Raw genomic sequence first — 16,398 nt, 5'->3', positions numbered from 1 at the left:
AGATTACGAGACAACTGCTTTACCTCCCGAGCCACTGTCACCCTCATCAAGATCTATGATGTTGACGCCATGTGTGCAGGGGAAGTTGCATCTTCTCCTTCACCATAATAATAATAATAATAATATACTGCAGCATCCTTTTTTAATCCCATTCATTATCCATGGAGCAGATTTTACATCTTAATAACACCACAGTTTTGAGCCTTTGTTCTTGGATTTATTTTATTCATGTTAACACATTTTTATTGGACTCTCCATTGGCACCATGAATAATATATGACTTCAGAATATTATTCTCATGTAAGCGCTGGTCTCATTCTGGATACTCTTTGTTCTGGAGGACGATTGGGAGCAAAGTCTCAGTTTGATGTTTGAGAAGGAAGTGAAATGACAAATACATAAATAAATATATAATCCGTCACCCTGATTAACACCAGGACATGTCAAAATAATACACTTGGTTGTAACTAAATTGCAAAATCATACAAATGCACAAACTGGGGATGATTTTGATTTGATTATATTTATTCATTTTGATGTAGGATGTGCAGACACTAGGGGTGGAACAGTTCACAAAATCGGTTTTGATTGAATGATTTAAAATTGTATTAACAGATTGCATTGCATGTACATTGGAGGTGTTTGGGTTGGGGGTGGGGGGGGGGGGGTTGGGTAGGCAGGGTGGGGGAAACTGTACAACTGTAGAAGCAAAACTGTACATTGGAATATTGACAAAACCTTACTTGGTCCCAAGAAGAGGGTCTCGTGTATTATTGGGTTAGGACATTTACTGTACATTTACAGGGGCCAGTTTCGAATTGCAGTCTCCCGTAGGTGCTCTTTGAGAGTGGTTTTGGAAGTGGGTAGTGATTCACATTCCTTTACAGCTTTGGGTAGGGCGTTCCACATTGATGTGGCATAATAGACCTATCTCAAACCCTGCCCTCTTTTATTGATCCTCCAATCACAACTGTCAGTGCTTTTGGTACCATGATTTGTGGAGCTCCCTCTGGTGTTGTATTTGTGGTATTCACTGACCTTTGGGAAGTATTTTGACATGTACATGGGTACCTTAGTCGTGTAGTGTATCTTGTAGACCAGGCCGATTGCAAGTTGCTGTACTCTGTCGTCTACTCTAAGCCATCCTAGGTAGTCAAAGTGGGCAGGGGTGAGGTGGGTTCTAGGAGTAAGGTTAAGTAGTAGTCTGACTAGTTTGTTTTGTGATGTTTGTAATCTTGTAATCTTGTAAGCCTTTGAGGTGCTTTGGTACCATGAGGTGCAAGCATAGTCGTAGTACCCTTGAATGAGTACTCCTGCCAGAGTCTTCAGGGTATTCTTGTTTACCAGAGAGGAGATCCGGTACAAGAATCTAGTTTGTTGGTTGATTTTTTTTTTCTTTTTTTTTATCTACTTTTTCTCCCCATCTTCTATTTTTCTCCCATCCCAATTTCGTATTATCCAATTCTTCCCTCCCCTGTACAGCGCGATCTCTCAGTGGCGAGGAGTAACGCGTGGGAGGCTCACGCTGCCCCCGATACTTCCTGATTCTGCTGTACAGGCGCACCAACCGACCTGTAGGAGTCGCTGTCCACAATGTCCGATCTCCACCCACCGGCTTTTTACACCCCCTAATACTGCCAATTGTATTAGTATGAACGACCAGCCAAGAGCTCGAACCCAGCATCTCCTGCGTTAGTGGCGAGCGCCTTGCCCACTGTGCCACTTAGCTGCCCTATTGGTTGACTATTTTGATGATTGGATGCCATTTTGTCACAGGAACGATTTGCCTCTAGGATGGTGGATGGAACCTAGGTATGTAATTTCATCTTTCCTTCTGACAATATTGTCACCCACTGTAACTGAGAAGCCGTCGGTCTTGCTGAGTTTGTTATTTGATCCGAAGAGAATGGACTCTGTTTTACCCAGGTGTAATGATAGTTTGTTATCAGCAAGCCAGGTGCAGATTCTGCCGAGTTCTGAGCTGAGGGTTTTTTCAACCTGTAACTTGTTCTTGTCAGAGACCGGTTCGGTTCGGTATACGTTATTTTTTTGTTTTGTTTTTTTTAACACTCCAAAAATGCCATACATCAGCATAATATATATAGCCTAAAAAGAATCCAACTTTTCAGTTATTCTCAAGGACGTAGTCATGCAAAAACTGAAAGAATGACGCAGTTTGACATCAGGCACATCATTTTGACAGTGACCGGTTAGAGCTAGGAGAGATTTTGGTACAGCAAGAGGGAAGGCATTGCTGATTTAAACATGCTTCTCATTTATTTGGTAAAAAAAAGGTTTACAGCTGTTTCCCTTAAAGGTTCATGCTTCTCCACATCTCTGATTGACATCACCATTGTGATTAGGGATGCTCGATATTGGCTTTTTTACCTATACCGATATTGTCCAACTCTTAATTTCCAATACCGATATCAACCGATACCGATATATGCAGGGTTCCCCCCCCCCCCCCCCCAAAAAACGGAATAATTTCAGGTAATTAACATTACATATCTCTTGTTGTGGAATTAACACAACATTATGCATACTTTTGACAATAAATAAAATCTGAATCTGTTCTTACTTGCTTGCCTGGGTAAATAAAGGTTATAGAAATGTTAAAAAAAAAATTGAAATCCGATACCGATTTTTTTCGATATCACATTTTAATGCCGATATCGGCCGATAATATCGGTAGGCCGATAATATCGGACATCCCTAATTGTGATACATGATGGTTAGGCGCTTTGTGTTTTCCTCAGTGAGGGATTCTCTTTTGTCGGTCAGCAGTGTGTTGTACTTGCTGAAGCTTCTCCCTGTATAATTATATATTTTTTTTTAATCCACTTTTTCTCCTTATTTTTCTCCCATCCCAATTTCGCCTCCGCAATTCTCCCTTCAATTCTCCCCTCCCCTGTCTCGAACGTTGCCAGACTATGCCTCCCACTGGTCGGCTGCAGTGAGGACCAAGCCTTGCATCACGTGTCCCCTCCGGTACACGAGGAGGCAGCTGTCGCATCTGTTCACCTGCACATCTCCTGCGTTGGTGGCGAGCACCTTGCCCACTGCGCCACTTAGCCGCTTCTGTATAATTATTTTGAAGTTTAAATATCAACATTATCTGGCCATCCTCAGTAAATACTATCAAACTCATGTGACCTCATCTGCACACACAGAGAGAGACTCACTCACTCACTCACTCACTCACTCACTCACTCACTCACTCACTCACATACATACATACATACATACATACATACATACATACATACATACATACATACATACATACATACATACATACATACATAAGTCTGACTATTACAGAGCACGCACTGCGTTCCGTTGTCCCCGGAATGGATTTGGTAGCTGTCATTTATGCGTCTCTGTGCATGGTCACCGTTTTAGAGTCGTCGTGAAGATTGATTTATATGAAAACCGATGTATGTATAATTGAAGCAAATTCCACGCCATTCCGCGATAATTCAGAATTCCGTGTTAATATCTCAATCCTGTGAAATCCTCCGCCATTCCGCGATCGCGGATTCCATAGGGCCCTAGCTAAGTGTGTCTCCCCTGCTTCTGTTACTGATGGGTATTATGTTGTTGTTGTTGTTGTCTCCCCAGAGCCTCGTCCTCACAGCAGCTTCTATGTGTTCTGCAAGAGTGTCTGTCGAGCCGTCCAGCCGGGGAAGCTGCGCGTCCGCTGTCTAGTGTGCAAACAGGGAACGCTCACTCTCAGCAGGGTAAGTCTCAGTCTGGACCCTCAGCAGAGTAAGGGCGGGATCCACAAAGGGTTTGCGCAGCTTTTTCCGACGCAGAGCCGGTGCATATCACTCTGAAACTCAGTTTGGTATATCCACAGAGGACGCGCAACGGGTGAAATGAGGTGGCAACTGCGTTCCGTCAGCATTGCGTCCGGTGCAATTGGCGCGTATTTAAATGAGGTAATATGGGCGGAACATGTCCCCTTTTTATGCAAATGAGCCATGCTCCGAATACACAAAGCCCGGCGCCAATTGCACCTTGCAGTTCATTTTACGCACCTACCGTCTTCACAGACAAGGTGGTAAATAAGCACAAAGCCCTAAACGCTATGGCTGTGTTCACATCTGAAAGTCCACGGATAGTCCGTACTTTTTGGTGGACCAAATGTGAGAATGATACATTGTTTGATTTTGGTTTGCGTTCACACTGCGCTTTTTTGAGCGAACCTAATGTGTAAACAAAGGCCAAGTTGTTCATTCTATTGGACAGAAACAGGAAAATCCCGCTCGCACACACACACACTCTCTCTCATGATCGCTCGCACACACACACACACACACACACACGCTCTCACACACTCGCTCTCTCATGCTCGCTCGCACACACACACTCTCTCAGTCGCTCACTCGCACACACAGACACATGCTTGCACACACTCTCTCTCTCTGTCGCTCGCTCGCACACACACACACACACACGCTCACACACTCTCATTCACACTCACTTCCAAAATCCCTGCGCTTCCTAGATTAGGTACTATGTACAGTTCGATTGCGTTCACACCAACAGCAAACCGCACCATGCTTCCACTTTGAAAGGGACAGAGTCCCAACTTTAATCAACAGTATTATGGCGTTTATACAGTTTGTTTAAACAAGTGAACGTCCTCCGAGCTCTCTCGCTATGCCTCTCTCAGCGCTGCAAGCCAACTGTGCTGGGGCAGATCAGGGGAAAACTCCACACATAATGGGCGTGTCTGCGCTGGTATCTCATCCGCGCAATGTCCTTAGAGGATAGCTCGCAAAGACGGAGCAGATACCGGGCGCAAACCCCGCGCAGTTAAGGGTGCAATTCCCACCACGCAATCCATTCTTAGTGGATTCCGACCCTAAGTCTCAGTCTGGACCCTCAGCAGGGTAAGTCTCATTCACTCTCCTGTCCTCCTCCTCTCTCCTGTCCTCTCTCCTGTCCTCCTCCTCTCTCCTGTCCTCCTCTCCTGTCCTCTCTCCTGTCATCCTCCTCTCTCCTGTCCTCCTCTCTCCTGTCCTCTCTCCTGTCCTCCTCCTCTCCTGTCCTCTCTCCTGTCATCCTCCTCTCCTGCCCTCTTTCCTGTCCTCTCTCCTGTCCTCTCTCCTGTCATCCTCCTCTCCTGCCCTCTTTCCTGTCCTCTCTCATGTCCTCTCTCATGTCTCCTGCCCTCTTTCCCATCCTATCTCTTGTCCTCCTCCTCTCTCCTATCCTCTCTCCTGTCCTCCTCTCTCCTGCCCTCTTTCCTGTCATCTCTCCTGTCCTCCTCCTCTCTCATATCCTCTCTCCTGTCCTCATCCTCTCTCATATCCTCTCTCCTGTCCTCCTCCTCTCTCATATCCTCTCTCCTGTCCTCCTCCTCTCTCATATCCTCTCTCATGTCCTCTCTCCTGCCCTGTTTCCTGTCCTCTCTCCTGTCATCCTCATCTCTCCTGTCCTCTCTCATGTCCTCCCTTATCATGTCCTCATCATGTCCACCTCTATCATGTCCTCCTATCTCATATCTTCTCTCCTGTCCTCCTCTCTCATGTCCTCCTCCTCTCTCCTGTCCTCCTCCTCTCTCCTGTCCTCCTCTATCCTGCCCTCCTCTATACTGCCCTCTTCCCTGTCCTCTATCCTGTCATCCTCATCTCTACTGCCCTCTTTCCTGTCCTCTCTCCTGTCATCCTCCTATCTCATGTCCCCTCTCTCGTCCTCCTCATCTCCCCTGCCCTCATCCTCTATCCTGCCCTCCTCATATCTCCTCTTCTCCTCTCTCCTGTCCTCTCCTGTCCTCCTGTCCTCCTCCTCCACAAGAGGTGGACGCGGGCAAATACTGCGGCATGGTCATGCTGGACCTACAAAAGGCCTTCGACACTGTCAATCACACCATTCTGATTGACAAGCTAAAAGCAATTGGTTTTGATAGTTTATCAGTGAGCTGGATACAATCCTACCTGGAGGGGAGGGAACAGATGGTGGAGGTAAACGGTACCCTATCCCCCCCCCCCCCTCACAGTGAGCTGTGGTGTTCCACAAGGAAGCATACTAGGACCGCTACTATTCCTAATTTATGCAAATGACATGTCGTCAGCTTGTGACTGCAACTTGTTCCTGTTTGCGGACGACTCAGCCCTGCTGGTCTCTGACAAGAACAAGTTACAGGTTGAAAAAGCCCTCAGCTCGGAACTAGGCAAAATCTGCATATGGCTCGCCAACAACAAACTATCATTACACATGGGCAAAACAGAGTCCATTCTCTTCGGTTCAAATAACAAACTCAGCAAGACCGACGGCTTCTCGGTTACAGTGGGTGACAATATTATCACAAGGAAAGATGAAATTACCTACCTGGGTTCCATCCTAGAGGCTAATCTTTCCTGTGACAAAATGGCATCCAATGTAATAAAAAAAGTCAACCAACGAACGCGATTCTTGTACCGGATCTCCTCTCTGGTAAACAAGAATACCCTGAAGACTCTAGCAGGAGCACTCATTCAAGGGTACTACGACTATGCTTGCACCTCATGGTACCAAAGCACCTCAAAGGCACTAAAAAACAAATTACAAACATCTCAAAACAAGCTAGTCAGACTACTGCTTGACCTGACTCCTAGAACCCACCTCACCCCTGCCCACTTTGACAACCTAGGATGGCTTAGAGTAGACGACAGAGTACAGCAACTTGCAATGGGCCTGGTCTACAAGATACACTATGCGACCAAGGTACCCATGTACATGTCAAAATACTTCCCAAAGGTCAGTGAATACCACAATCACAACACCAGAGGGAGCTCCACAAATCATGTAAAACCCAGATTCGGCTCAAACAAGGGACTAAACACGTTTCGCAATTATGCCACATCAATGTGGAACGCCCTACCTAAAGCTGTAAAGGAATGTGAATCACTACCCACTTTCAAAAACACTCTCAAAAAACACCTACGTGAGACTGCAATTCGAAACTGGCCCCTACAAATGTCCTAACCTAGTTGTACAGTAAATGACCAAGTAAGGCTTTGTCAGTATTCCAATGTACAGTGTAAAATGTGTGTGTGTCCCCTACCCAACCCCCCCCCCCCCCCACCTCCAATGTACAGCCCTCACCCACCCACCCAACCCCACCCCACCCACCCAACCTCCTCCAATGTACAGTTTCTATGCCAAATGTATATACACTCTTTTTCTGGACACTTTTGTATCACAAACAGTACTTTATTTGCAAATCTGATATGTCATAAATGTATAGATGTAGCAGTACTGTCTATCTGTATGTCATGTATGTCATATATGTTATGATGAATTGAAAATGGGGGACCCTGATGTAAACAAGACGAAAGTCTTTCTCTGGTCTGCATCCCCTTAACAATTGTATGTACTGAGCTGTACTGTACTGTACCCATTCTGCAATCTGTTAATAAACTTTTCAATCAATCACTCTCTCATATCCTCCTCTCCCCTGCCCTCCTCCTCTCTCATGTCCTCCTCCTCTCTCATCTCCTCATCTTCTGTCGTCCGCCTCTCTCATGTATTCCTCTCATGTCCTCCTCATGTCATCCTCCTCTCTCCTGTCCTCCTCATGTCTTCCCCTCTATCCTGCCCTCCTCTCTCATGTCCTCCTCTCTCCTGTCCTCCTCATGTCATCCCCTCTATCCTGCCCTCCTCTCTCATGTCCTCCTCTCTCCTGTCCTCCTATCATGTCCTCCCTTCTATCCTGCCCTCCTCTCTCATGTCCTCCTCTCTCCTGTCCTCCTCATGTCATCCCCGCTATCCTGCCCTCCTCTCTCATGTCCTCCTCTCTCCTGTCCTCCTATCATGTCCTCCCCTCTATCCTGCCCTCCTCTCTCATGTCCTCCTCTCTCCTGTCCTCCTCTCATGTCCTCCTCCTTATAGAGTGTGATGTGTTATAGAGTGTGATGTGTTATAGAGTGCAGCCTCACTGTCAATTTATGTAGGAGAGAGAGGTCCTGTGCTAATCAGTCATGATGCTGTCTGCAAATACACACACACTCAGGCTGCGGTTACATTAGGGCCATTTCATTTAGTTTCATTTCGCTTTTCAGAACGCTGCGTATTGGCACGCAAGTTAGAGTTAAGTTAGACGTCGTTTTGTCTCGTCTACTATATACATGTAGTACAATGCCAAAGCAGTAGGTGGCGATGTAGTTCAAACATGAAGGCCATTTTCAACCAATCAGAAAAGGTTGAACGTGTCACTACACTTCCTGTTAAAAAACAACAAAGTCACCATCTTTAAATACCTCACATGAGCCATTTAGCAACTTAGCATTTATTTTTCAGTGTGCAATAAACAAAAACGGATACATTCACTGTGTGTTTTGCCTCATTTGTTGATGATTTGTTGATGAAACAAAACTAACATCAACACAATTGACCACCAAGAGCGGAGTTTAGTCTCACAAAAATATCGCCGATTTTGTTAGCTTACGTGCTAACGTGATTGGGATATGCCATTATAACAGTATAGCATTGTGGCTAGCAGCGTAGTAACGTTAATGCTAGCAGAATGAATGGATGTAAACGTTATTTAACAGATTGCAGAATGGGTACAATACAATACGGCTCAATACAAACAATTGTTAAGGGAATGCAGACTGTTGTAGTTTTGGACTGGGTTCCTTATAACAATAACTTGACAACACATGATCTTAGTTTATCCGCAGCTACAGGCAATCTGAGGAGGACGCAGCTGATATCCTGTATAGGTCCAGCCAGGGGAGAATTTGGTGTCGGTGTTTACTACTGCGCATGGGCGTTGGGCAATAAACGGCTCTGTATCTGGCTTGCGCAAATTACATGGCACCATTGTCGGCGAGTTTCGGCGAGTTTCCAAAACGAAAACACCCTTTCAGCGTTGCCACTACGCATTTTCCTGCCAAAACTGCGTTTCTTTTTAACTTGGGCATGCAAACGTAATCATTCGAAAATACAACGTTGCTGTTTTACCCCAGTGTAACCATGGCCTCAGTACTACTTGCCAGGTTTTTTTCACCTTGAAGTTTGTACTCACACACACACACACACACACACACACACACACACACACACACACACACACACACACACACACACACACACACACACACATTTGAATACCTTGGTTCCACAAATTATATTACATAAACAGGGAATCAAATGTATCAGGGCCAAGCAGCACTGAACACTTAAGGGTACACATAGCACCTCCTTCTCCACGTGGCTAAGCTGCCAATAATAGCTGAGACAGAGCAATATTTGGCAATTTGTTTGGCTTTTTCTTCCAGACATTGCAGCAATTCTCAGACCGGTCATGGTGTATCTGTATACATGGCCAAGACTTCCGAATACAAGTACACCATATCTACACCTATACCCAAGGTCGGCCATCACATTGAGCAGTGGTTGGTATTTGATATACTTGTCCCGGAAGGCCTGGTCCATGTACAGGTCAAAGGTACAGCCTACTTCTATGACCAGCACCTCCCTGTGGCTGGTGTCAACAAAAACAACATCAAGTGTATTTGGTATGTTAGCAAAGACATTGTTGGTAAGGTCAAACCACTCTGGTAGCACTCTAGTATGTTTGTACATTGCTGCACTAGATGGTGATATGTTCCGTACCGCATCAGACACAATGTCCAACAATACGGTCATGACGAGCGATGTACAGGTGTTTGTATGCTTTACATCCATTTGTTATGTGTGCAATGGATTCTAGGTGTTGTGAATCCTGATGGTTTAAACAGAATGGACTGTGAGTTTGAGAATACCATGTGGACATATTTTATCTAGTGGGTAATACCTGCCACACACACACGCATGCACTCACACACACACACACACACACACACACACACACACACACACACACAGCGAGGACAAGGGTTTGCAGGACATTTGTCAAGGAGAGACTTCCCGTCTCCTAGGCTAGCTAGCATTAGGGGAGGTGTTGATGAGCATCCTGTCTGTTCTCAGCATGTGCTTGCATGTGTGTGTGTGCGTACGTGCACGAGTGAGCATGTGTGTGTGTGCGTGAGTGAGCGTGCGTGTGTGAGCATGTGCGTGTGTGTGTGAGAGTCCTAATACACTCTCCTGCCCTTCAGTACTACTTGCCAGGTTTCTTTCACCTTGAAGTTTGTACTCATGCTCGCTTACACACACACACACACACACACACACACACACACACACACACACACACACACACACACACACACACACACACACACACACACACACACACACGCTCACTCGCGCACACACACACGCGCACGCTCACTCGCACACACACACACACACCATCATAATCAGGAACATTTGTATTAGTCTAATGAATATCAACATGTCTGTTTGTATGAGCTCATCTGATTGCTTTGTAGCCACCTCGTCTCGTAGCCACTTCCATTAATCGTCATGGAAACTCTCTTTTGTTGTTAGGAGTCAGCACAGGGCTAATTAGACTAGTTTCCCTACTCCTCACTCACACGCTGTCTGGGTGTACACATATGGTGTGTGTGCGTCTGCAAGTGTGTGTGTGTGTGTGTTTGTGTGTGTGTGCGTGGATGCCTACCACATCTCAGTGTGTGTTTGAGTCTTTTTAATGATGGATGCTCCTTTACGACGTTACCAGCAACCTGGTCCCCGCCCCCCACTGGACCAGCCCGTCCACCACTGACCAATAGCTGAAGCCGGCGTCGCCCCGTCCTGTGAGCACAGCTGTTAGAGACAAACCCTGTTAGTTAAACTATAATCTAATTAAAGCTTCCAGAGATGGAGACCCAGAATAAAAGCAAATCCACAAAGAACTGGGGGAGAGGAGGAGGTGAGGAGAAGAGGAAGTGAGGAGAGGAGGGGTGATGAGAGGAGGAGGTGAGGAGAGGAGAGGAGGAGGTGAGGAGGAGGGGAGTTGAGGAGGGGGAGGGGATGATGAGAAGAGGGGGAGGGGAGGAGGTGAGTAGGATGAGAGGAGGAGGTGAGGAGAGGAGGAGAGGAGTGGAGGATGACGTTTTTTAATAATTCATAAAGCTATTTCCTCATTAATCACTAATATTCAACAGGTGTGTGTGTGTGTGTGTGTGTGTGTGTGTGTGTGTGTGTGTGTGTGTGTGTGTGTGTGTGTGTGTGTGTGTGTGTGTGTGTGTGTGTGTGTGTGTGTGTGTGTGTGTGTGTGTGTGTGTGTGTGTGTGTGTGTGTGTGTGTGTGTGTGTGTGTGTGTGTGTGTGTGTGTGTGTGTGTGTGTGTGTGTGTGTGTGTGTGTGTGTGTGTGTGTGTGTGTGTGTGAGAGAGATAAAAGCATGTCTGGGTTTTTCCATGACCTTTACAGGCTCTCTGTATCTGTAAGCATATGTGTTGGCGTGTGCATGCGTGTGTCTGTCTCCTCATATCCTCTCCTCTCCCCACTTCCCTCCTCTCCTAATAATAATAATAATATATGTATAATTTAGGAGCAAATCTCAAAGTGCTACATTTTAAAATAACATAAAAGCTAGCAAGAGAGTAAAACAATTAGATAAAATAAGCAAGAGTAAAACGAGTAAGGAGTAAAAAGAACACTAAAAAGAGTAAAAAACATAAGATAAGAAGGGCTAACACTGGTAAAATAACATAAAATGTGTGGAGCTAAAACTAGATAAAAATCAACAAAATGCTCTATTAAAAAGATTAGTTTTGAGGCCCTTTTTTAAAAGCATCCACAGTCTGTGGTGCTCTCAGGTGGTCAGGGAGAGCATTTCAAAGACTGGGAGTGGATGAGCAGAAAGCCAGATCTCCCATGGTGCAGAGTTTGGTCCTTGGGCGCTGGAGGAGGTTTGCCGGAGCGGAGATGTCGTGAGGAGGAGTGAGGGGTGATGAGTTCTTTAAGGTAGAGGGGGCGTTTCCGTGGAGGCACTGGTGAGTGAGCAGGGAGACTTTATACTCCTCCTCTCCTCTCCTGTCCTCTCCTCTACTCCCTCCTATCATTTTCTCTCCTCCCTCCTCCCCCCACCTCCCTCCTCTCCTCCCTCATATCTCCTCTCCTCCCTCCTCTCCACACTGCTCTCCTCTCCTCACCTCCATCCTCTCTTCCATCCTCTCCCCCACCTCCCTCCTCACCTCTCCTCTCTCATCTCCTCACCTCCCTCATCTCCCCGCCTCCCTCCTCTCATCATAGGCAGGTAGTGATTTTATTAACCTTTTGAGAGGCTTATTAGAGCTGTTGTCAGAATATTAAAAGGCTAGTATTGAATGGAGATATAAACAAAGTAAGTTATGTTTATGTTACGTACCCCAGTGGGGAGACGCAACACTAGGCCACAGACAGGATAGGTGAGGGTGCAGTGACACAAAACACAAGAAACAATTTGCAAAATAATATTTATTTCACAAACAAACTCGGCAACACAGAGAGCAAGGAGGACTTACCAGTGAGCACCAAATGAAATATCAAAAAGAAATAAAAGCCCACCCCCCCCTTACAGGCGCGGACGCCCCAAAGTACAGGTGGTGGTGCTCACTTCTAAGGCTGGTGTCTTTAACAGTAGGTCACCTACGTGATGCAAAATGTAGACCCAGGGTATCTTCCTGTCCTCAATGTCCCTGTGTGCGAAACAAAAGATTAATACAAAGAAAAGCAATCACCATAGGCTGGGTGACACAAGGGAAACAAATATACAAAGGGTTACTACAGAAATGTACAACAAACTAAAGAACACAAACACACTGAAGTGAACCAGAGCTTTCGCCAGCTCTACCAAATGTACCGTTTATATAAAGTTATACAACGGCATGCAAATTTCTCGATTCTGATTGGCTGAAACAGTCCATTTACACGTATGTATAGGGACCACGCTCCTGGTCCCAGGACCCGCCCACAACCGAATCACATCACTCCGCCGGATCACTCCGTCAGCAAAAACAAGATGGCGGACAATAATCTTTAACAAATGGATATGTTGATAGTGTCATAACGACTAAATATGAAGTGATTCTGTCACAGCGAATGTATTAGTCCTTTAAACAATGTTGGATGATGTAATTGATGGGTCATGAGTCATTTTAGAACAAAAGAAAAATCGCGGATTGATTGATTATTTGCAATTTTATTTTAAATTTCTTCTTCCTTCCCCCTGACTGCAGCGCTCACTCTCACACTGTCCGACGCTGGCGTACACACACACACACACACACACACACACACACACACACACACACACACACACACACACACACACACACACACACACACTCCTGTCTGCAACGCGGGGGAGAGTCAGACTGTAGAAGCAGCTGAGTGCTGCGCTGTTCTAAGTGAGCATGGCCTATTGAGTTGATTGATTGATTGATTGATTGCTAATTTTATTACTGTACGCTTGGTTTCCAACTGGTTAAGTTTAGGCCCTCTACAGTAGGTTTAAAAAAAATACAAATAAAATAGGGCGAAGAAAACTTTTTTTTCCTATAGGGAAAAGAAAACGTTTTAATTTGTTTTACCTACTTTCTATAGACGCATCTAAGAATGAAGTTCTATAGAAAGTAGGTCTGCATCCCCTTAACAATTGTGTGTATTGAGCCGTACTGTATTGTACCCATTCTGCATCTGGTAATAACATTTTCAATCAATCAATCAATCATTCTAATAACAACCACTAACTTCATAATTAAAAACTAAAGAAAAGTTGGATGTGTTAGTTGGTTGGATGTCTTAGTTGAAAGGCAGTTGGATGTGTTAGTTGGTTGGATGTCTTAGTTGAAAGGCAGTTGGATGTGTTAGTTGGTTGGATGCCTTAGTTGAAAGACAGTTGGATGTGTTAGTTGGTTGGATGTCTTAGTTGAAAGACAGTTGGATGTGTTAGTTGGTTGGATGTCTTAGTTGAAAGGCAGTTGGATGTGTTAGTTGGTTGGATTCACTTCCGAGCTGCGTCCACATGGAGGCAATTTCTCTTTTTTGTTGTTGTGGGAACTACTTTTTCTGGCGGATGGTTTTTTCAATAAATCTTCGATTAATGTGTTTATTGTATAGCAATAAGGTTGGATGAATGTGGCAGTTGTATAAAAGCATTACACCACTTGCAGTCGTGATTTGTGAACAATAAACCATGCCTAGGGGGGTCTAACGACCACCCCTAGGCATGGTTTATTGTTCACAAACCACTCCTGTGCGTGATGTAATGCTTAAAAACACCACTCAAACCATGTAGCTCATAGTGTAGGATGAACACCACTTTAACTCCAATGCTCACAGTGTAGGATGAATCTAAAATGGCCAACAATATACATACCCCACATACAGTGGCAAATGGCAAAACAGGGCCAACAGTATATATACCCCACACAGGGTTTGGTCCACGCAGGCACACACAGAATTATCACCAAAGACAGAGAGACACCCACCACCACACTGAGCCAAAAGAGCTAACCAACACTGCACACAAAATGGGTATATGAAGGGAGAGTGGATGTTGATTGCAGAATCAGCTTCACCTGCCGTTGCACTGGGGTGAGTTGTTGATTGACCAGCTGGCTGCTGGTGCTGCAACTGGGAGACACCTGAGAATGGGATATGTTACACAGGAGGGAGACAAAAACAGAACAACCAAAACATGCCTATATACACACACACACAACAGATACCATACATTACTCCCTCTATATATATATACATAAGGACACCGTCCGTAACTGTGTGTGTGTGTGTGTGTGTGTGTGTGTGTGTGTGTGTGTGTGTGTGGTGTGTGTGTGTGTGTGTGTGTGTGTGTGTGTGTGTGTGTGTGTGTGTGTGTGTGTGTGTGTGTGTGTGTGTGTGTGTGTGTGTAAGACACACTTCCCTAAACCGTACAGTATGATATGATTATCATGCCCTTTATGATAATAATTATGATGGTGATGATTGTGATGATGATGCTAATGGTGATGAACAGAAGAAGGATGAATATGTTTCTCATGATGATTTGTCAGTGATCAGTTTTGGCCTCGCTCCACTGGCTGCCTGTTAGCTTCAGGATCGATTTAAAATTAGCACTAAATGTTTTTAAATCATTAAATGGCACGGCTCCCTCCTATCTGTCCGAGCTCCTGCACCGCCACACCCCCCACCGATCCCTCAGATCAGCTGCCCAGATGCTATTGGTGGTACCCAGAACCAGGCTCAAGACTAGGGGAGACAGCTTTCTCCACCGCAGCGCCTAGACTGTGGAACAGCCTCCCCCTCAGCGTACGGGCCGCCCAGACCGTACAGGCTTTTAAATCACTCTTGAAAACATACCTGTTCTCCTTGGCCTTCCCCCCTACTTAACCACCACTAGACCCCTGGCCCTTCTATCCTCTTTGTTTTACTGTGTCCTACCAGTTTTTATTACTTTCATTGCTTTATTATGTTTTTAATCCTATATCTTGCACCATATTGTTTTGTTCTTGTTGCTTTCATTGCTTTGCTATGCTTTTTTTTTTCTTTTAATCTTATACCTTGCCTCACACTATTTTGTTTTTATCAACTTGCTTGTGAAGCACTTTGGTGTCAGCTGCCGCTGCTTGGAAATGTGCTATACAAATAAAACTGACTTGACTTGACTTGACTTGTGACGATCGAGGAACACTGATGAGAATGAGGTTGAGGTTGGCATGGCTGTAGAATGGGGTTGAGGTTGGCAGGGCTGTAGAATGGGGTTGAGGTTGGCAGGGCTGTATAATGAGGTTGAGGATGGCAGGGCTGTATAATGAGGTTGCGGTTGGCAGGGCTGTATAATGGGGTTGAGGTTGGCAGGGCTGTAGAATGAGGTTGAGGTTGGCAGGGCTGTATAATGAGGTTGAAGTTGGCATTTTCTCTCTCTCTCACTCTCTCTCTCTCTCTCTCTTTCTTTCTCTCTATCTCTCTCTCAGGGTCCGTCCTGTTGGGATGATGTCCTCCTCCCGGACCGTATCCAGGGCAGCTGCCAATCAGAGGGTTGCGATGGCAGAGTGGCGGTACGGTTGTAAACTGTGAACATGTATTCTCTCTCTATCTCTGTCTCATAATGTACACGTGGTGTTTCTCCACTGACCAGCAGGTACAGTACAGGTTTAGAAAGCGGTGTACTTCAGCATCTAATCAACCCGTCACCTGCTGTTCCGTGACCTCCTCTGCGTTGTGTTTGTAGTCATTTTGTTGTTGTTTGGTTGATGGCAATCTTACTGGCTGTCACACACTGTATCACCCCGTTGATACATCCGTAATCAGACGAATTAACACTGGAAACGTTGGTCTCTTTCCTGATGGTTATGTTTATTTCACAAACATAGACTCGTACAAGATGGAACAAATTGAAAGTCTTTGAAAGGTGAAGAAACTAAATTAATAATTATATCTTTCTTGATGGTTGCGGCTAGCTCCTTATCTTATCTTTTCTGTTCTGTTCTTGTCTCTCCTCTCCTCTCATATCCTCTTCTCTCCTCATT

General features: G+C 45.3%; 1 protein-coding gene across 1 annotated transcript in view; it reads left to right on the top strand.

The window, feature by feature from the left end:
- prkn (parkin RBR E3 ubiquitin protein ligase) overlaps window positions 1-16,398 on the top strand; it is a gene marked incomplete at its 5' end in the record, with an annotated part of 340,196 nt that overhangs the window by 69,439 nt on the left and 254,359 nt on the right. Inside the window, 2 exons of the mRNA XM_084321889.1 lie at window positions 3,625-3,743; window positions 15,844-15,935. Coding sequence (XP_084178015.1) covers window positions 3,625-3,743; window positions 15,844-15,935 — 211 coding nt within the window. The remainder of the gene's footprint in view (window positions 1-3,624; window positions 3,744-15,843; window positions 15,936-16,398) is intronic.

The sequence above is a fragment of the Notolepis coatsorum genome (genome assembly GCF_963971535.1).
Source record: "Notolepis coatsorum genome assembly, chromosome: 9".
Lineage (NCBI taxonomy): Eukaryota > Metazoa > Chordata > Actinopteri > Aulopiformes > Paralepididae > Notolepis > Notolepis coatsorum.
Note: the sequence above shows the minus strand (reverse complement) of the source record. Positions and strands in the feature narration are given on the sequence as shown.